This window comes from Enoplosus armatus, chromosome 10 (assembly GCF_043641665.1).
Source record: "Enoplosus armatus isolate fEnoArm2 chromosome 10, fEnoArm2.hap1, whole genome shotgun sequence".
NCBI lineage: Eukaryota > Metazoa > Chordata > Actinopteri > Centrarchiformes > Enoplosidae > Enoplosus > Enoplosus armatus.
The window spans coordinates 1,643,112-1,663,194 of record NC_092189.1 but is presented as its reverse complement, the minus strand read 5'-3'; the positions used below and the strand labels follow the sequence as shown (position 1 = coordinate 1,663,194).

The window sequence follows — 20,083 nt, the reverse complement described above, 5'->3', positions numbered from 1 at the left end:
TGCTGGAGACTGTTCTAATAACAATGCCAGTTCGTTGGTATAAATATTGAAGGGGCTGAGGTTGCAGCCTTGCTTCCCCCCCTCTGTCCTGTGGGAAGCTTTTTCGGTGTGTCCTCCAGTGGGGTTTGATCATTCTGACTAGCTCTTTCAAGATCTTTTTCGTTTTTTTTTCTGAAATCTGCTCTCGAGCTTGATTCTTTGCAGGTTTTCTACAGTGATCTTCAAAATCATTTTTCCGTGTATCTCCATTTTGAATCGTTGTAACGTTTCTTAATAGTAAATAGGCCTGCGCAAAGTGAATTCCACCCCAGACACTCTTTTTTTCTTTTTACATCCAGAGGCGTTTTGGTCTGCGCCTGTTGATAACACCCCTTGGAAATCAGAAGCGAAGAGGTTGTATGGACACACGAAAGCTGAAAATGGCGTGCGACTTATAAAACCGTGCACACGCATGTTCCCTTTATAAACCACAGTCCACCTGCGAATGTCACTTTTTAAAGTGAAAGGTGCTCACGGAAAAGTTGTGGCTCACTGCAAGCGTGAGTTAAGTGAAAGTAAATGTGCGGGAGGCATCTTTATACAATCTGGCTTCAGTTCAAAAAGCCTCACCATCTCCAAAACGTTGGTAGGCATGGGTCAGAGTTTGCCTACAGGTGAGCACATTCTCCCGTCAAGTTTGTTTTTACAGACCACAACTTTTGTGCAGGAAGTGGCGTACTTCCTCTTTCAGGCCCGGTTATCAATGAGACCCCGGAAGGGACCCCTGGGAGAGGTGCGCTGGACCATTCTCGCAAGCACACTTGCTGTTTTTGGTCCATGTAGCTGCAGCAGCACAAAAAACTGCCAATCACAGGGGAGCATGAATAAAAGATGAACCGCTGAAATAAATAAAATTTAAAAACAACATCATCATAAATCATTTGGTGGGAATATTTTATGTTTTTGCTTTTTTGAGAGATTTTTAATGTATTTCTTTTTCATTTATCGGGTATGTACATATATTAGCCCTCTTATCTATTTTGTTTCTTCGCGTTTTAATCTAATTCATTCTGCATGGTTTGTTGTAACCTGTATGTGCTGCTACTATCTGGACCTGGACCTCCTATATATATATATTTTTTTTTACCCTCTGGTTAAAGAAGCTTTATGGGTGAGTCATATCACAGGTGTTTAAAATGTGCCACTGACACAAAAGACCAGCAAGTAAGAATAGTACTCCACCAGTCAAACAGAATGCTGCTGACATCTTATTAATATAGATGGTCTTTTCCTGTTAAAGTAGATGTGTGTGTGTGTGGGGGGGGGGGGCAGGTATGAACCAGCTTCAAACTCTCCTCTGTCTGTTCTGTCTCTTGTGTCTTAATAAGGTAATGTTTGGAGATGGTTCACTGTTTACAGCAGCTGACAAGACTGGGCTATTAGTGATGGCAACCAAGCATGAACACACTCACACACACACCCACACACACCCACACACACACACACACTTACATTACCCTTTACTAATGTACAATGAGCCCACATCAGGACTAAATCTTATATAAATCTCCCAGAGTGTGTGTTTGCAGTCTTTTCCCTCATATGGAGAGGAGCCCCCCCCCACCCCCCCCCCCGTAGAAACTAAATAAACATCTACTTGTCTGCTACATGCAAAGTAAAATAGTTATTTTAGGCAAAAGCTTCCTCAGGCTCTGTGCTGTTCCCAGCAAGCTCGAGCGATGAAATCCCACGAAATGCCCTCAGTTATAGATCGGTACACGTAGATCTGGGGCCCCATGATTGGTCCTCAGGTCCGCCGGTGGAATTTCGGCTGCAGCCTGAGAAGGAGGACTGGACAGAAACATCCCCGCAGTTGGTTTCATCGCTCCCCCCTGTACGCTTGGTTGAGGCACACTCGAAGGTGCTACTACTAGCTATATCTATATATATATATATATATATATATATATACACGTCATTTAAATGTGGTTTCAATGACACGTCAGTTTTGTCAAATAGGCCAAGTCTCAACCTTCTGGCACCCACATGAACTTTGAAAAGGAGGAGGGGGGCTTTTATCTTGCTCTGTAAGTTCCTTATGAAAGTCTATAAATAGCAGATTAAGGCCATCTCAAATAATGGGAGAGAAGAAGGAAGCTGAGAGTGCACGTGTCACCGTTCACTGATGTGTCCCCTGTTTGTGCAGAAGCATGCCGCATGGTGTTCTGCGATTACTGCACATTCATGCAGAATGTGAACTCCTGCAGGGACTCTGACCTCCGACTGCGGCCTTTTCCTCGCGGTAATCAAACGCGTGGCACTGACTCTTCTGGAAATGACCCCATGACTAATGCGCGTAATTATCAGACGGGAGCCCCGCGTTGTGCCGAAACGGCGCGAGGACCTAACAGAAGCGGTTTAGTGTCACAGGAAGTCCAGTGGAACAGCAGGAGGCTGTGCAGGCCGACAGGAGGCTGTGCGCAGTTTCACTCTGTTTACATTCATTGACGGAACACTCTGTGTGTGTGTGTGTGTGTGTGTGTGTGTGTGCGTGTGTGTGTGCGTGCGGCACTCCAACTTGTCAAAGCAGGAAGAGCAGAGATTAGCGAAGGCAGAGTTGGAACAGTGTGCGCAGGTAGACCTGCTTCCTGTCAGCCCCATTCCCCTCTGCACCTTCTGACCAGGCGGCTCCAACGCGTTGGTCTTCGTTTGAAAGCAATGCCTATAAATAGCAGCCAGTCAGAGATCCACTGGGTGCCATGACAGCAGAGATCACTCTAACATTATATTACTGGATTATTTACCCTCTACTTGTTGTGTGTATTCAGTGCCATTAGAGGACAAATCCTGATGTCCTTGAAATCAAAGAAATACCTTCCACGGTCAACGGCAGAGAATCAGAAATGAGGACATGCAACGACGAAGACAACCAAAGTTATTTCCCATTATTTTATTTTTTTTCAGTATGTGAAATAGTCTTGCTCTTTCCTTATAAACATATAAACACCATGGAAGCATATCGTCATCCATGACATCTGTACACAATACACAAACAGAAGGCTGGACTCGTCGCCTCATATTCAGTCCATTCACCTCTCAACATTCACTGGCAGCCATTTTTTTTTTTTTTTCATGACGCTGCCAAACCCTTTTCCACATTTGAGAAAACCAACATCCTGAACCTCTAACCTTGCAGTCCTACGGGGCAGAGCTGCCCGCATACACGTGGCCAATGAAATCCTTTACGAGCCAACCAATTCTCTGATTCCTGTGTGAGTGAAAAGCAAAATCCAGAACCTTTTTTTTTGGGGGGGGGGGGGGGGGGGCTGGCAATCCTTAGCAATGAAAATAAGTTCTAAAAAAAAAAAAGGGAAAAAAAAAGAAAAGTCATTTCTCCAGGCTTTGAAACAGACCAGAGGTGTCAAGGGTGACCCAAGAATACATCTCCATCTGTCATACAATCTCGATCTAGCAGTCCGATTCCTGTCCATCACACGGACTTGGGAGAAGCAGCGAAGCACCGGGAGGCGGGCCGAGCATCAGCGGACTCCAGCTACATTTAAACTGTTTCGCTCCGTCATGGTTTCCAGCTTTGTGCATTGCAGAGTCGCCCGTTGTTTTGCTGTATTGTTTTGATTTCACCGCTTTGTGAAACGTCTCTACCGTATGAATTTCTTGGTTGGAGGATCATTTCACAAGTCTAGAGTCATCAAGTAAGAATTCTGCATTCATTCTCACACATTTTTTTTTTTTTTTTTTTTTTTAAACTTATCATGTATCAAAAGCAAACATAACAAAACCCAGTCGACAATTATCTGCACGAGCAGCCGACCGGGAAGATAAGAAGCCCGGAGGCAACATCATACACGCACTGTACTTTCACCGGGAGACGCCACAGCTTTGGGGAGAGATTTAACAGTGCCGTGCGTATCACCTGTCGCCTCCCCCCCGTGCACATTCAGTACATCCGTTTGTGCACATGAACTTACAGTTCACAGTGTATTTTTCTCTCTCTCTCTCTCTCTCAGACCTCCAAGTTTACCTGGCAGTCTTTATCCAATCGGCCTAACGTGCAAAGAGGACCGACACTTAATCCACAACTGTTCTACCATCTTCTGCTCCACACGGACTGAACGTTTCTTGGTCTCTTTTTCCATGTAACACTTTCTTGAGGTCAAATGCAAAACCATGACACATCCTCAACCAGCCAGAGCCACCAACGCTTCTGCATGTTGAAGGAAAAACTATTCACTCCAAAAGGGAAAGTTAAAAAAAACAAACAAAAAAAAACTAAACATCATCTCTTTGACATTTCTGTCTAAGGCCATGTGTGGAACAGAGGTAGGCAGACTGTGGCAGTGGACAGACGACAGATCAGGCTAACGCTGCAGCATAGTCCTTCTCTGCATGTGTTCTCGCGGCTAGCATGGCAGACAAACAAAAACACTAGCTGTGCGGACTACTGGGGGGGGGGGGGGGTCACACGGTCACTAGAGGCCTCAACAGCAGGACGAGCCTGGCCTTTATTTGGAACAGGACTGTGATGGAGCTAGGCCTTTATTTGCACGGGACTATATGAGAGCCAGGCCTTTTTTTGAACCAGGACTATACTAGAGCCAGGCCTTTATTTGAACAGGACTATGATGGAGCCAGGCCTTTATTTGCACGGGACTATACGACAGCCAGGCCTTTTTTGGAACCAGGACTATACTAGAGCCAGGCCTTTATTTGAACAGGACTATGATGGAGCCAGGCCTTTATATGAGCCACATTATACCAGAGCCAGGCCTTTATTTGGAACAGGACTATGATGGAGCCAGGCCTTTATTTGCACGGGACTATACTGGAGCCAGGCCTTTATATGAACCAGGACTATACTAGAGCCAGGCCTTTATTTGAACAGGATTATATCAGAGCCAGGCCTATATATATATGAACCACATTATACCAGAGCCAGGCCTTTATTTGGAACAGGACTATATCAGAGCCAGGCCGTTATTCCTAACTAGCTTATGTTGAAAGTCAATGTTTTTACCATTTGAGCAGTCATTTTCACCACTGTGCTGTTTTTTTTTGTTTTTTTTCCTTTTACTCTGCTTTTATTAGAGGATTTCACAGTATGCTAGGACGCTCACACATGCCTTAGGATTTTGCTTAAATAATCACCTATGTGTCATGAACCTCCTCCAAAATGTTTGCAAAATTCAAAGTGTATTATCCCCCATGGAACTAAATAGGGGGGGAAGAAAAACGGATTAAGCCTTCAATACGGTCCTCATGAACCAAATCACAAAAGTGTACATTCTTTGGAAGAGGTTTCGCCTTCAACATGTCGACTTTTGGCCGCTTCAACTGTTCTTGCTCCCTTCTCTGTGAATCTAGTGAAGTTATCATGCGCATGTCAGTCTGTAAGAACACAGCTCCGACCTGCAGATCCCACAGCTTACAGACTACACATCTCCCAGTCGCAAAGCTCAGGCAGTGCTGCAGCAGGACTGGCATTTGCTGGGATCCCTCCTGATGTGATGGACGGCGGGGTTTTGTGCGGCGCCTAGATGTAGTCGTCGTCCACAGGCTCTCCCGGCGTGTCACAGTGATGGAGGAAGAGGACCACCACTCTCTGAAACACCCCTCTTTTGCTCTGCCGGCGCTCTGAGATCTCCTCCCCAATGGTCTCCATGCAGATGTCGGCTGACAGCTGGCCTTTACGCCGCGGGGCGTAGATGGTGGCTGACACGCGACACAACAGAGAGGACAACAATTTCAAGTGCTTATGTGATCAGGTTCTGCCTCTGGGACAACTGCAATGTACATTCAGCGAACAGCCGCGTGGCGTGACTGCCGACAGGACAGATATGTGACGCAACGTGTGTGACTGCACTCACTGCTTTCATCGTCCTCAAAGTCATAGCGGGCGTAGCTGTTGGGATCAGCCGCTCTCAGAGTCCTCAGCCAGGGGAAGTCTGTTATCATGCTGTAGGGCGCGCCATCCACCACTCCTGAACAATAACATCACAGAAGACGGTTAACTTTAGAAGAACAGGGTTCACATCTCACGCGCCTCCGCTCCGCCTGCGGGTTCAAGTCCAGTCATCCCGCTCAACTTTGCTTTGTCTGGACTGAAAACCGCACGTTCTTCTTCAGCCCGTTTTTCTCCCACGTGATGCATCCAGAAGATTTCGCCATGTCATTTATCAATGCCACCTTCCGCTGCACTGCTGAAATGTCACATTTCTTTTACAACAAGTTGGGCAAAATAACTAATTTGTTTGTTATTTTGATCAGTATACCGCGATTACAACGGATTCCATTGGAAAAGGCTACTCGCACTCGATTTGAAAGTGATGTAAAAAAAAATGAACTGACACTGATCCTGCTATTCAGTGCGTTCTGTAAATGGACCTGCGAGACAGTTGAAATGAAACAATGACTGCGAGGTTAAAGTGCCGACTCTGACCGCCTCGAGGGGTTTGTTTGAGTGTGTTCATATTTGGTGAACACAGCGGGACTTGTAGGCCTTTTTTAAAATAGTACAAAAAGGTCCTAAACATCCAGACGAGCAGGAAGTGAAGCTGACCGCATTACAGAGTATCTATCGAGAGTCTGGTGTCGTCTGTAGGTCGGAGGTTCAACAAGACAATTTTAACACGCACTAATTCGCTACACTGCTCATCTGATGGATGTCAATTGAGTCATTGTTTCAGTAGAAATCCAACAACACTGGACGTGATCTCAATCCAACTGGCTACAAAGCCAAAAAACGGTTCGGTTGATATGTATGTGCGTGTCTACTCTGTGAGGGTTCATGTAGGTGTGACTGCATTACCCTCCAGCGTATAGATGTCCCGGCCCCAGGGGTATTTGGGATGCTTCATCACGTCCTCTTCTGTCCTGGTGGCCTCTGGGAAGAACTCATATTTGATCAACTCTCTGAGAGGGCGAGACAGAGACATGCAGAGAGCTCAGTTTGCGGGCTCATGTTCAAACTGAGATCAGGCCGCACACTTGCTTGATTAACCCTCCTACGTGTATTTATATCTACTTAGCTAATGAAAACTGGCCATTGTGCCTGCAGCAATAATGGTGACAACCAATTACGTTCATACTTGTGCAACACAAGCACATACACTCAGTGGCCACTTTGTCAGGTACTTATCTGTACGCACCTGTGACATTGTGGGAGAAGCGTTAATCATGTGTTTGTCACTGAGCTCATGGTTAAAAGGTGCTGTTGTACTGGACTACGGTATGTTGAGAGGTGGCAGTATATTTTGGTCCCTCCCATTTACAAACATGTGGGGGCAAAGGGACAGAGGAAGCAGAAGCAACAAAAAAAAAAGTAATTCCAGCACTTTTTGGACAAGGGTGTTGTTCAACTTTTGTTTACTGTTATCAGAGATTAGGGTGGGCCACATGTTAACATTTTCCAACCGGCCACAGTCAGCCTTACAGCCGGTGATTGCTGACATATACGCAGGTGTGTGTGTGTGTGTGTGTGTGTGTGTGTGTGTGTGTGTGTGTGTGTGTGTGTGTGTGTGTGTGTGGCGCACAGAGTGCAGACTTCTTCTGTCTGAAGAAATGTGCCTTCATCTTATCCTCTGACATTCGTAAATCAGTGCCAAGACAATGTGCATGATACGGCCCAACTCCAACTGCCAGGACCTATTTGCGTATGCTTTAAATTGCGCTTCACAGGTGAATTATTTACCGAGTTGAGAAAAAAACATTAAATTGGCTAAATAAAATGACAAAAAAAAAAAAAAAAAATCCCCCAAAAAAACAACCGACGATGGTCATTGCCGATAGTCAATATATTCACCCATCCCTATCAGGGACATTACTCACTGGCTGATGTTGGCTATGGTGTCCATCCAGCTGCGAATGCGAACCTTGTTGCGTATATTTGGAGGGTTGCTGAACTCGTGCACTATTGCGATGTGATAGGCATAGGGCCCCTGGAAGAGCTGACGCTCCAATGCTACTGAGTCAATCTGAGGAGGAGAGAGAGAGAAGGAAAGAGATGGAGTGTCCCGGAGAGGGCAAAGAGAAGGAGGGAAGACACCAGAGACAGGAGAACAACTTCAGCATAATGGAAACTGCGGGAAATGCTTGTCTACCTTCACTACGCAAGTAGGAGGTGTTCGCTTAATTTTCAGCATAAAACTGATTTACCAACTAAAAGCAGCTCAAAATGTCCCACTGGTTGAAAACTGAAATCAACTGACGGCTACTCAAGACTTAGCTGTTGTTTCAAAATGAAAGCCTTCATAAATGATCTTGGCTGGAAGACTTTTTAACTAGGAGCCACATGCAGAAATGTTGGAGGTGCCCTGTCAACTGTTTTACAGTCGTCTCTTTTATAATGGTGGCAAAATGCTTTTTGAGCCGCAGGTGACTTTCCCGTTGCAATTCCGTCAGCGGCCACTGAGACAAACTGGCAGCAAGACTGAGCGCCGCCGCCGCCGCCGCCGCTTCCAGCACGGAAACAGGAAACAGACATAACATGACATCCCATGTTACCAACCTGGTGCATAGGGCGCATGTAGATGATGCGGTTCCTCTCAGGAGGCATTCGCAGTATCTGATCCAGGACCTGTTCCATGTCTAGCTTCTTACACTGAGCGTAATCAAACCTGTTCACTATGGGGGCACTTTCCACTCGCAGCTGCTTCAACACCCGACATCTGGTGGCTACAGAGAGGGGAGGACATGAGGAGACGGTTTGTGACTCAGCATAAAGACGTGACGAAAATGAACATAAACTGCATTAAAAAAAAAAGCTTTGTTTTTAAAACTCGACATAAAGTTGGATTTATTTAAAAAGGACTATAGTAATATCTGGAGATTGTAATGGTGGACACACTACAATCAAAGATCATATAGTTAACACATTCCAAAGAATGTTTTGACATCATTTTCATCTGTCTTGTTCAAAAAACATGAAAGTTTTTCAAACTTAATGAAATAGTAAGAAATGTGTACAGGCGAGAATGAGTGCAATCTATACCATTACGTGCAGCTCTATGTGAGGGCCACGTCGAGCTTTATGTTGACCCCTTAAGGTCTACATGGGTCATTTGTTGTTCCAAATTCCACCTTTGAACAGTTTGGGCCACAAAACCACTCATTTGTGGGAAAATAATAATCAACTTTACTCCAGTAAGAGGTTTTAGTTGTAGTTGTAGAGTATTAGCACACATTTTGTCAAAGTAATGCAAAAGGGCAATGTGAAAAACATGAATCCGAGTCCTTGTTTGTCTGTTACCATGAATGAACATCATCTTGGGGCAGTCTTTAAGGACCAGGTCAGTGATTCCACAGTTGGTCAGTGTGATGCCCACCAGGTTCTTACTCTTCAGAGACAAAATCTGCACGAGCAAAAGCATCGCAGTATGTCAACAATACCAACAAAAGGATACAAAGTCTACAACTGGCTCGATGGAGCTGCCTTTGAGCCCCACCTTTAACACTCTGGCTCCCCCCAGGGGAGGACGACCTTTGAAAAATCACTTTAAAACAAGTTTACTATGTACAGTGAATATACGAAGTATTCACCTCCCCTGTTGGACTCTGAATGACAGTGAATTCATTAAATGTGTTTAACACTGATAAATAATAATAATAATGATAATAAATGTCTACATATTGGATTGTGTGTGTGTGTGTGTGTGTGTGTGTGTACCTGTACGTGGTCGTCCTCAGTGACCGGGTCTGAGGTGCTGGTTGATTTGTCAGCCATTCGTTTCCTCCTCACTGCTACTCGAGGCCTGGCTTTAGAAAGATCTACACAACGTAAACAATGAGCACAAATACCACCTTAAAAAAAATACAAAAATCGGTTGTACATTCAGCGCGTGTTCACATGAACTGCCAGCCAACAAACAGGCCAAACAGAAGTCAACTATTCTAACAGCTGTAAGCAACAACGTTAAAAGCGTACTCATCATTTTAGCATTGCACTTCTGGCACAGGACAGTTAAAAAAAAAAACAACAACAAAAAAAACAGAGATGTTTTTATCTCTCACAGTCTTCCTTCCACATCCTTCTACCCACAATGCAACAGGCAGTTGATTTTTTTATGATAAAGAAAAATCACATAAAATAAGATTTTAAGAGATATTTAAATCATTTAGGCTCAGAAACTGTGCTGGTTTATACACAGTGGTATTGTTATAGTATAAATGTAACAGTTATGAAAAATAAATAAATAAATAAATAAATCACAGAGGCTGCTTGCTATTTGGCCCTGCTGAAATGACCAATTAAACCAGCTGGTTTTTGCCATGTGTTGATTTCCATGATTTATGACTGGTATTATTATACTGTAGTGGGTAGGAAATGACTTAGCTTGTTCTAAAATGTGTTGATTTTGGATTTACGCTTGATTCCTTGACTCTTTTCCCCTTACTTTCATAACTTTATCTTGCCATCATTTATGAAAAACAAACCACAAGGATTCATAAACAATTCTTCAGTTAACTCCCCACCGCCGGTTTATCCATTAGAACTTGCAATTATCTCTGCAGTCGAAGTTCTTGGATACACTAGAGCCAATGCGAGACGTCGCCAATCTTTGTTTTATTTATTTCTTTATTTATTTTTCATGTTTCTACGTGGGACGTTTATGTTTAGATATAAATATGATGTGTCACTTATATATGTTCTGAGTGGTTGAGAGATTACTTTAGGAGGGGGGGATGAAAAGGAGGGGGTTGCAATTGCTTTTTATGTATTTAAAAGTACAGAGCATAAAATAATAATCAACATGTTCAATGATATAACTTGACAGGCCCAAACCTCTGATACTAAACAAACACAGCTTTGGTTGCATACATTAGTGGACACATTTTAAATGTGTTCTGTGTCTTACCTGTCTCAGGTACCAGGGACACAGAGGACATACGTGTGCAAGATCGGGTCAAAGGTCGTCTAGGAACAAAGTCCTCGTCTCCGGCTTGACGCTGCTGTGAACCTGAACAAACAGCAGAGGCAGATCCAGCAGGGGCAGGTTGTCTCTCCCCCTGTCCAGTCAGCAGTACTGGTCTCCTGGGAGCATGGTTTACAGAAACATATCTGGGCTGCAGACTGTCCACACCGGCAGGACCAGAGCTCTGCCTCACCCCCGCCTCCCTGTCCCCAGCCTGTGCTCCAGAGGAGCCCTGTGTGCCATCATTAGTCCTGCCGGTTCCTGTAGCTCTGTCAGTGGTTGTGGTTGCTCTGTGTGTGGTCCCCGTCAACACCCTCCCACATCCACCCGCCTGCCTGGATGTGGCTGCCCCAGGTCCAACCCTGCCCAGAGATCCAGTCACAGGCCTCACTCCGGTCCTTGCCGCGGCCACAGCACTCCCAGGGCCCCGCACTGTCCCACTGTCAGCCCCGGACCTTGCAGTGGTCTCCCCAGGCTCAGTAGTAATTCCTTTACTGCTAGTCCTCCTGCTGTTCTCAGCAGCAGCCTTCATGTCTGCCTTGATCTGTTCACTGGTCACCTGACAGCTCTTCTCACAGCTGCTCTCCGACACCTGAGCCTTCGTCTGATCGACCGAGGCCGTCGCCGCGTTGTTGCTCCGCCGCAGAGGCGTCTTTCCTTTGCCTGGAAACACACACACATTTATGTTACACTGGTGGGGACACTATTCACTTCCATTTATAACTTCACAAAATAAATTTAACTTTGACTTGTTAAAAACTGTTTTTTTTTTTTTTTTTTTTTAAACCAATCTCTTGTGCTTTTCAAGGTCTTTAAATGTAGGTGTGTCTTGACAGTTTCCTTTACCTTTTAACTGCAGATTTGTGTGTGTGTGTGTGTGGAGCCACATACTGGGAAAAAAACAGTTTTACACTCTACAATTTTGTAAATTGAACAAGAAAGACTTGTTACTCTCACATGCCCTCATACTGTAGCTGCTGTGTGACAGAGCGCAGTCTACGTCCACAATGTGTCACAACTGTCACTGCTGGGTGTGTTCTGTGGTGTGCTGACACCTTCTGTACAGGACGCTGGCTGCTGCAAACAGGAAGCTGGCATTAGCCTTGAAACAAGGCCTTCCTCTTCCTCGCTGTCCGAGTCTGAGATGACCAGCGGGGGCTTGGGAACGGCGGCTCCAGCTGGTCTGCACTGCTGGACTAAACCACTGGGACCTGGAGGTGGGAGGGATATATCAGTAGACGTCATAACTTAATAAATTATAAAATGGGAAAGTAAGAATGTAGGGGCCCTACAGGAGTTTGCCAGGAAACCTCCCGTCTTGACCTCAGCTAATGATCAAAAAGGAGCAGCTCCAAACCTGCTTGCTCCTCATCCGGAGGTTGCGGTGTTCCAGCTGGACGACTGGGCCCTGGAGTCACGTCAGCTTCCTCCACTCCCACCTCCTCTACTGCTCCTTTCAGGTCTTTCTGAGGCTCAGGCTGCACGTTCTCCTCCTCTAACATCACCTCCTCCTCCTCCTCTTCCTCCTCCTCCTCCATCCCATTTACCTCCACTGGTGCTGGGGAAACAAACAACATTTCTTTACTTTTTTTCCCCACAGGAGGAGGTTACGTTTTCCGGTTCCATTTGTTTATTTGACTGTTAACAGGATCTCTCAAAAACTGACAGGTGAAGCAATCTACTTAACGTCTGGCTTTTAGGAGGCACAATAGTAACATGTCAAATCTAAATTGCCATGAGTGCGAACAATCCCACACAGGACCTGCGTGTGCTTCTTTTTATACGGTTTGCCCTTGCTATGTTTCTACGGAAGACTTTCTAAACAAAAATAACAAATGAAAGTGTGAAAAAGTGAAGGGACCTAAATACTTGAGAAGCCACAGCCCCTGATGGTAACAAGCTTCTATGCTACGGAGTTCAGGTGGGACTTGCCATTGTGCTGCTGCTGCTGCTGCTGCTGCTGCTGCGGTCTTTGGTTGTTGTTGTTGACGTTGTTGTTGACGTTGTTGTTGACATTGTTGTTGACATTGTTGTTGACATTGTTGTTGTTGACGACAGGTGGAGGAGCAGGAGGCAGGTTGTCCTCATTATTGTGGTGGTGATTGTTGTTGTTGTTGTCGTTGTCATTGTTGGAGTTCTGGTTGCTGACCAGTGCTGAGGACACGCCAATACCAGTTCCTGCACTCAGGCCCACCCTGGCACAGCCCTGACACACACACACACACACACACACACACACACACACACACACACACAACATGCATCAGCACATACACTAACTTTATGAAGCAGATCAGACCAGCCACACATCAACCATTCATATTAAATAAGATTGAAGTCTGTTGTTGTTGTTGTTGTTAATTATAAAATTCAGTGTTTCCACTATCAATTCACTCAGTCCAGTGTTAATTTCCTCCATAACAACTATGAGGGAAAGTATTTGCTGACGACCTATTATTCACGCATCATACCAGTAATGCTTGTGAAAGGTGCAGATGACTGTGTGTGTGTGTGTGTGTGTGTGTGTGTGAACGCACTGTATACCTTGGGTGGTTCTCTAAACATCTGGTCCAGACAGATAAACTCCAGACTGGGCAGTAACTCTATGAACTGGGAGAAGGATTCCAGTTTTATAGCATGGCAGCGAACCAGAGTGAGATCAACGAGACGGCTCCACCTGGACTGGTCTGAGGGGAGAAACAGGCACAACATATTAAGAGCTGCGTAGAGCATTAACATCGGAGCCATGTGTGGCTGTAGGCCGGCAGTGGTGAGGACTGGCGAGTGAGTCGGCAGTGTGTTGTACCTGTGATCCAGTGGTGAGGGTTGTGCAGGTGAGGGCAGTTGTAGATGAGGAGGTATTTAATATTGGTGAACACCTCGTTCACCACCTTTATGCCAATATCTGTGATGATGCCTGGGTTCTCAATGACGTCAGCCAGACCGTACTTCACCAGCTCCGAATGACTCATCTTACCTGCGTTTATACACACACACACACACACAAGACGTTGCACTTTCACACACACCTGTCAACTTACTACAATTCATCAGAGCACAACCATTTTAGTTCAATGTTTAAGAAAAGCTGAGGCGAGACAGCAAAACTGTGGGAGGGCCTAATGAGTGACTCTGCCAGCCGGAGCAGGAGCGTCCTGCTGGTCTGGAGTTTAAGGTGCTGATTCAATTCCACGACCAAGTGGACGAAGTACAGGAAGAGAAGCCGAGAGAGAATCGCTCGATTCCTGTCAGGGAGGGGAAAGTGCCCGATGCTCTCGGAGCCCGGTGATGATATCCGAGAGGAGGAACTAACATTGCAGCAGGAACTCATCCACGTAGCCCAGGTGAAGCGTCTCAAACTGAGGGAACTCCAGTTCAGCCATTTTGAGAGCGGAGAAGACTCCATCTTTAGTCAGTGAAGGCTGGATACGCAGCTCATGAAGCCTGTTGCAACAAAAGTCGTGTCATTGTCAAATGCATGGTACTTGAAAGCTAACAAAATCCTGTCTTTAATTACAAGAATAACCCACCTTTAAGTAAGTAAGTGTCATAATATATGAGTAGCAAGATAATGCTGTGATTATTATTCTGACTATCATTCTGTGTACTGAATAAACTGCCCACGTTTGCCCACAAGACGCCAATGAAAGCGGCTGCATTTTTGCTGTATACCAACGCCTTTTCTCTCAGTCAGTTTAAACGATTGATGACTGGCTGAGCACCTGCGAGCAGCAGTGATGATGAGGTAGCCCAGGTCCACTTCCAGAGCGTTCTTACAGGCCCCAAACACAATGGTGTGGAGGTTCCGAAATCCCCCTGGAGATGCACAGACAGCATTACAGAGAACAAACAAACCACATTAGCCAGCAGCGTCGTTCGATATCTGAAATCCCGAATGCTATTAAGAGCATGCAAATCGTCGGACACCGCCGAATACAAATGGCAGTGGAATATGATTGTCAACATCGTCAAACATGATAAAAATGTTACTAATTCACTTCAATAAAATACATGTTACTCTTAGGAAAACCAACAGGTGCTCTCCTCACCTGACCTCCAGCTATCCTCCACCACATGTTGGATCAGCCCTCCCAGGAAGGGTACTCTCACCAGCTCCAGCTGCTCCAGGTTGCGGGCTGACGCTAAACCAGTGACCAGGGGAACGTATTTGAGGGAGTTGGTCGGCCCTGCACAGTTCCGCATGACAAAGGTTCTCAGGCTCACACACAGAAAGTCCTTAAACGGCTGTGGTTTGGTGAGGCGGACCCACTTCAGGTAAAGGTGGCGCAGCATGGACACACAGGGGATCTCTGGGACGTTCACACCTACAACAAACAAACACCATGTCAATGTACATCAATACAGCCGCCCCCCCCCCCCTCAGGAACACTCCTCAGGCCTGTGTATTCAACACAAACAGGGATATGAAGACATCACAGCGGGAAGTAGGGGTATAAATGTATATACATTGATGGCCTAATGAGGACCTTCATCAGCGCATTTGCCTTTAGCACCCCTTGTTCAGAATACGTCTTCCACCCAGTATTTCTCATTAGTTTACTCCATTGAATTTCAGCTGCGGTGTGGAGGCAGGTGAAGCAAGAACGGTCCTACTCACCCACTAGATGTAGGGTCTGGATCTTTGCAGTTATGGGGATGGTCAGTTTGTTCTCAGCGGGAATGGGAAAAGCCCCGTTACGGTTGCGGAACTTTCCCAGTATGTGAACCTGAGGCATGTAGTTCCATATGGCTTCCACCAGCTCCAGATGAGATGTCTCCACACCCTGAAATGAGGTCAAATAAGGTTACTGGATAAAAAAAACAAAACAAAACAATTCTTAATTCAAGGTCCACCTACTAGCTTTTGTTCCTTCAACCCCACTGGAACAAGTAACTGAAGAGGACCTACAACGCTTCTGTTACTACATGTATTACTACATGGTACGGTTGTTTGTTGGATTGAAAACCTGCATGCCCTTGGCTCGATGTGATGTATCGGTGCGCCGCTTTGCAGTAGGACATCATTCTCACACTACATACTGACCAGCAGATTGGGACAGGCCTGTAGTGCCTCCAGGACTCCAGGTATACTGAAAGCCTCGTAGCCTCGGACTCGTCTCCTCTCCAGGTATCGAGGGTGGAGGCCGTATAGCTGCTCCAGGTCTGGCATCTTCTTCAAAAGTAGCAGAAAGCTGCTGTCTGTGAAGCCTAAACCAGGGAACACAATACACGCCATTAGACCCTTTCCACAACATGTGCGAAAACAGCGTGATCAACTGCTGAACCAGCTGAAGGTTCCTCGTGCAGCAAATAGGGCACAAATATCTCAGCTTTGTGCTAAAGAATCAAGAAAAGGACCCCTGTGAAATAAGCTGATACACATGAGTAGTAAACTGGTGTAAATATAAAATCAGCGGAACGTGTCTTATTACATCACCACAACACTGCCACCCCCTGCTGTGCTACTGCAACTCCCTCCTCACCATCTGCAGCTAGTCCACAGCGCTAGTCCAAACCCTCGTGTTCAGCCTACCCCACTTTTCACAAACCACTTTGTTTTTTTTTTATTCACTACAGAGGCTCCCTGCTGCAGCTGACAAAAGGCCCTCTAAGCAGTTGTCCTGTAGCACTGAACACTTAGTTCTTTAGTTAGGGTGCAGCGGTTGTGCCCCGAGCTCTTACCTGAAGGCATATACTCCCACCAGCGACCAGCACAGAGATCCACTACCTTGACCACTCGCAGGTACAGAGTTACAGCTTCTCGAAGCTTTCTGGACAGACACTCCATACACATGATGTCCTTCATGGGAAGGTACCTACAAAACAAAACAACGGTCACACATATATATACCATGAGACGTTGTAATACCGTTTATACTGTAGTAGCTGTCCCTCCAACATCTCTGGGTGTATTATTGGCAGTATCGGGTTTTTACATGAATTTTGCATCGTGAAGTATCTTGATTTCTCAGGTATATCAGACAAACATATTTAAAGCTGGAGTGCGGAACTTTTACATATAAATAAACATTCAAGCCAAACAACTTCACACAATGCTGGTTAACATACAGAGTTTTTAAATTTGGGGCCTGCGGCGACATTCCCGCGCTGGTGCGCCAAGAGTGATGCGGTTTACGTCAACCAGCAGTGATTGGTTTGCTGCAGAGCTGAATGGGGGAGCAACCGCAGCGACAAAGCTGGCTACCGCTATTGCTACAGCAGAGCCATGTAGAGACAGAGTTGCATCAAAGCTTGATCATCATGTGATTCAAATAGTTCTTGGAAGGAAGTTCTCGTCAGGCGATTTGAATGCCTAAATATATAACGCATGCATGGTAAATACAGAGAGACAGAACTGCGAACTCTCTCTCTATGGCTCTGGACCACAGAAAAACCTGTAGGCATATGCCAGAAGGGGGAGACAAAAGTTCTGCACTCGAGCTTTAAATAAAGGGAACGTTGACATACTGTACTGTGTAGAATTTTTTTCAACTGTGATATCACCAGCATGCTTACTTGCATGGTGCAGACATCCTACTGCAGGATCCATGACAATATAAAACACACATACATATATATGTATATATATGTAGAACCCCACCCAGCCCTACAATATATTGTAAAGTACATAACAGAGTGGTTGGCTGGAGGGCGGTGTACCTGAATATGTGACAGAGGACTTCATGGGACAGCTCATTGATGTAGTCTTTGGGCTCAGTGGGTCTCAGGACCAGTTCCCCTCCGCCGCTGCCCCCAACAGGCTGGAGTTTAGAGGCCTTCCTCCTGGGACCCATCACTTGTGCGTCACTGCTCGGGCTTCTACACAGACACGCACACTTCCTCCCTCCTTCAGCCTGGAGCCTGGAGACTATTTCCCAAGCATGAACCTCAATTCTGGACACAACGTCATAGAGGAAGACAGACAAGTTAATGGGAGCGAGGGCAGGTCAAAGACATCTCTAGATTTTATTAGTCTCTGATTGACCTTATAGTCGTAGCAGATTTGCATTAACTGTAGGTCCGATCAGCAAAGGAACCATAAAACAACTTCCAGCATTCACCAGAGAGCTTCAGAGGACGCATGAGAGGACAGGATGTACCCTTTCACTGAACACATTTCGTTTCCTTGCACCCCTCCCTCACACCTTATGTGCAAGGGTCAAAGAGGCAAGGAAAAGTTGCAAGTGAAGGAAACAAGAAGACATTTAAGGCACATGAGAAGCACACAGAGAGTAGGTGACATCCATACCAGTATGGCACTTACAAAGCTGCTTCCTGTATGTGAACATATTCAGGATAGGATGTTCATTGATGCAGGGTCTTCCTGGTTATCCATGTCCTTTCTACATGATAATAATGACATTATCCAGGTTTCTGATCTCCAGTAGTGGAAGACGAGAGCGACAAGCAATAACCAAATTATCCTCCACGTGAGTCGTTTTAGCTCCGTTTAGGTTTCCGACAACTCCAAGGAGAATCATCTGGCTCTTCTGCTGGTAGACACTCAGCTGTGTGTTTTCACTCAGTAACGTTGTTTATCTGCCATGTGGTTCTTGGCAAGTCAGCGTGCAGGCATTACTGTTACCAATTTAAAAGGGGAACTCCCCCGTATTTATACATGAAGATCAGAAAGTAACCCTGATGATGTCATCAAGGTTATCTCAGCTTAGGCTTGGGGACTACACGTTTATAACAGAGCCTGAATTAGTACCAAGTGGAGGAGTGCAGTTTGAAAGATGTGGGCATTCATTGCACAGGAAGGGTCTGAGGCAATGGTTCTTAAACTGGGGGGGGGGGGGGTCACCAGGGGAAAATATGGAGTGGAACTAAGTTGAATGAAGGGGAAATTAAAAAAACTAAAAAGGAGTTGAGAGTTTGTTGATGCTATCTTTACTTTTAGTGTGTGTGTGTGTGTGTGTGTGTGTGTGTGTGTGTGTGTGTGTGTGTGTGTGTGTGTGTGTGCGCGTGTGTGTGGGGATTGGGGATCTCTCAGCCTCTGCGGCACAGATTCTGACAACTCATTCTTTATTCTGTCTGTTGTGAATTGAACAACTTTCTGGAGAAGCACGAATAAATCACTGGAGTACACATTTAAATCATCTTTTTGTTGACCATCTATTGTTTTATACTGAGGCAACTGCTTGTGTTCAGATATCATGAAACGCGGAGGGATTTGAGATGCTTGGCTTATTCTATGTATGACAAAAATATCCCTTTAGAAAAGTGTGTCATACAAAACAAAACAAGGTTTCAAGAGGAAGTCACAGGGCCGAAGTCTGTGTCACCGCAGCAGTACCAACACATGTGTAATGGTGCAGTAAAGGTGAACTTCAGGCTCATTGGGCTGTTCTGGCTTCAAGGTGTATCAATCTGTTAACGAGAGGTCAGTAAATAGAACAGGACAAGCTTCTGGGGGGGGGCTTCAGCTAATGCCAGGCACGTTCCTTTCCTTCGGTTCAAGGCCAGTGTGTGCAGGTGAAGTCTCACAGAAAACAACTCACTGATGGAGAGGTACACAACGCAAAACCACAGAAACGTGAACAGCATTTTCTTTTTCATGTCTGTTAGCCAACGGACAAATGAGTGACAGTTAAACGTTTATCTACAGTGTCAGAACTAAGATTAAATCTGAAGTAGCCCCATTAGTCCACACCTGTCAGACTCGTTTCAGCGTTATCATGCTGTAAAGTTCAACCGGGTCTTTGTCAAAGCTAGCTTAACTACTAGTTAGCATAGCCGCAGCTAACACTGTACACAAAGACAAAAACCACACAAGTAAACACTACAGCAAGCAGGCTGACAAAAGCTGTCCAGCTTTAACAAGGCCTTTAGCTAAGATGCTAACCTACCGGTGCTTTTCTCTCACAGCCGCTGTGGTGTTGCTCTTCAGCCATCCTGAGAACAGCAGTGTTTCTAAACACAAGCTTCGCTCTATCACTTCTTCTTCTTCTTCTTCTTCGACTTCTTCTTCTTCGACTTCTTCTTCTCCTTCGTTTTTACCGGCGGGCCCATGTAAAATGTGTACACCGCCTCCTACTGTCTCGGAGGGCGTCATTCATTCATAACACCAAATCCCCGCGGCTGTGGGATGGGATCATATCTTGAAAATGGGTTGTTCAAAAGGAAATCTGGATTCTGAGAATCGGATCGGATCGCGTAATCCAATCCTGATTTTA

The 20,083-nt window shown here is 45.6% G+C and overlaps 1 protein-coding gene across 1 annotated transcript; it reads right to left on the bottom strand.

The window, feature by feature from the left end:
• Positions 1–4,932: 4,932 nt before the first annotated feature.
• On the bottom strand, positions 4,933–19,843 carry LOC139291258 (F-box only protein 38-like). The gene is made up of 21 exons (XM_070913228.1): positions 19,757–19,843; positions 17,568–17,801; positions 16,590–16,723; positions 15,952–16,115; positions 15,526–15,691; positions 14,957–15,232; positions 14,630–14,723; positions 14,221–14,351; positions 13,714–13,884; positions 13,452–13,594; positions 12,840–13,113; positions 12,265–12,465; positions 11,924–12,118; positions 10,851–11,570; positions 9,662–9,762; positions 9,245–9,347; positions 8,504–8,670; positions 7,825–7,970; positions 6,806–6,909; positions 5,865–5,978; positions 4,933–5,709 (listed from the first exon to the last, which is right to left on the bottom strand). Exons 2-21 carry the CDS (start codon positions 17,699–17,701, stop codon positions 5,531–5,533), a joined length of 3,717 nt encoding a protein of 1,238 aa, XP_070769329.1. The 5' UTR covers positions 17,702–17,801; positions 19,757–19,843; the 3' UTR covers positions 4,933–5,530.
• Positions 19,844–20,083: the final 240 nt, after the last annotated feature.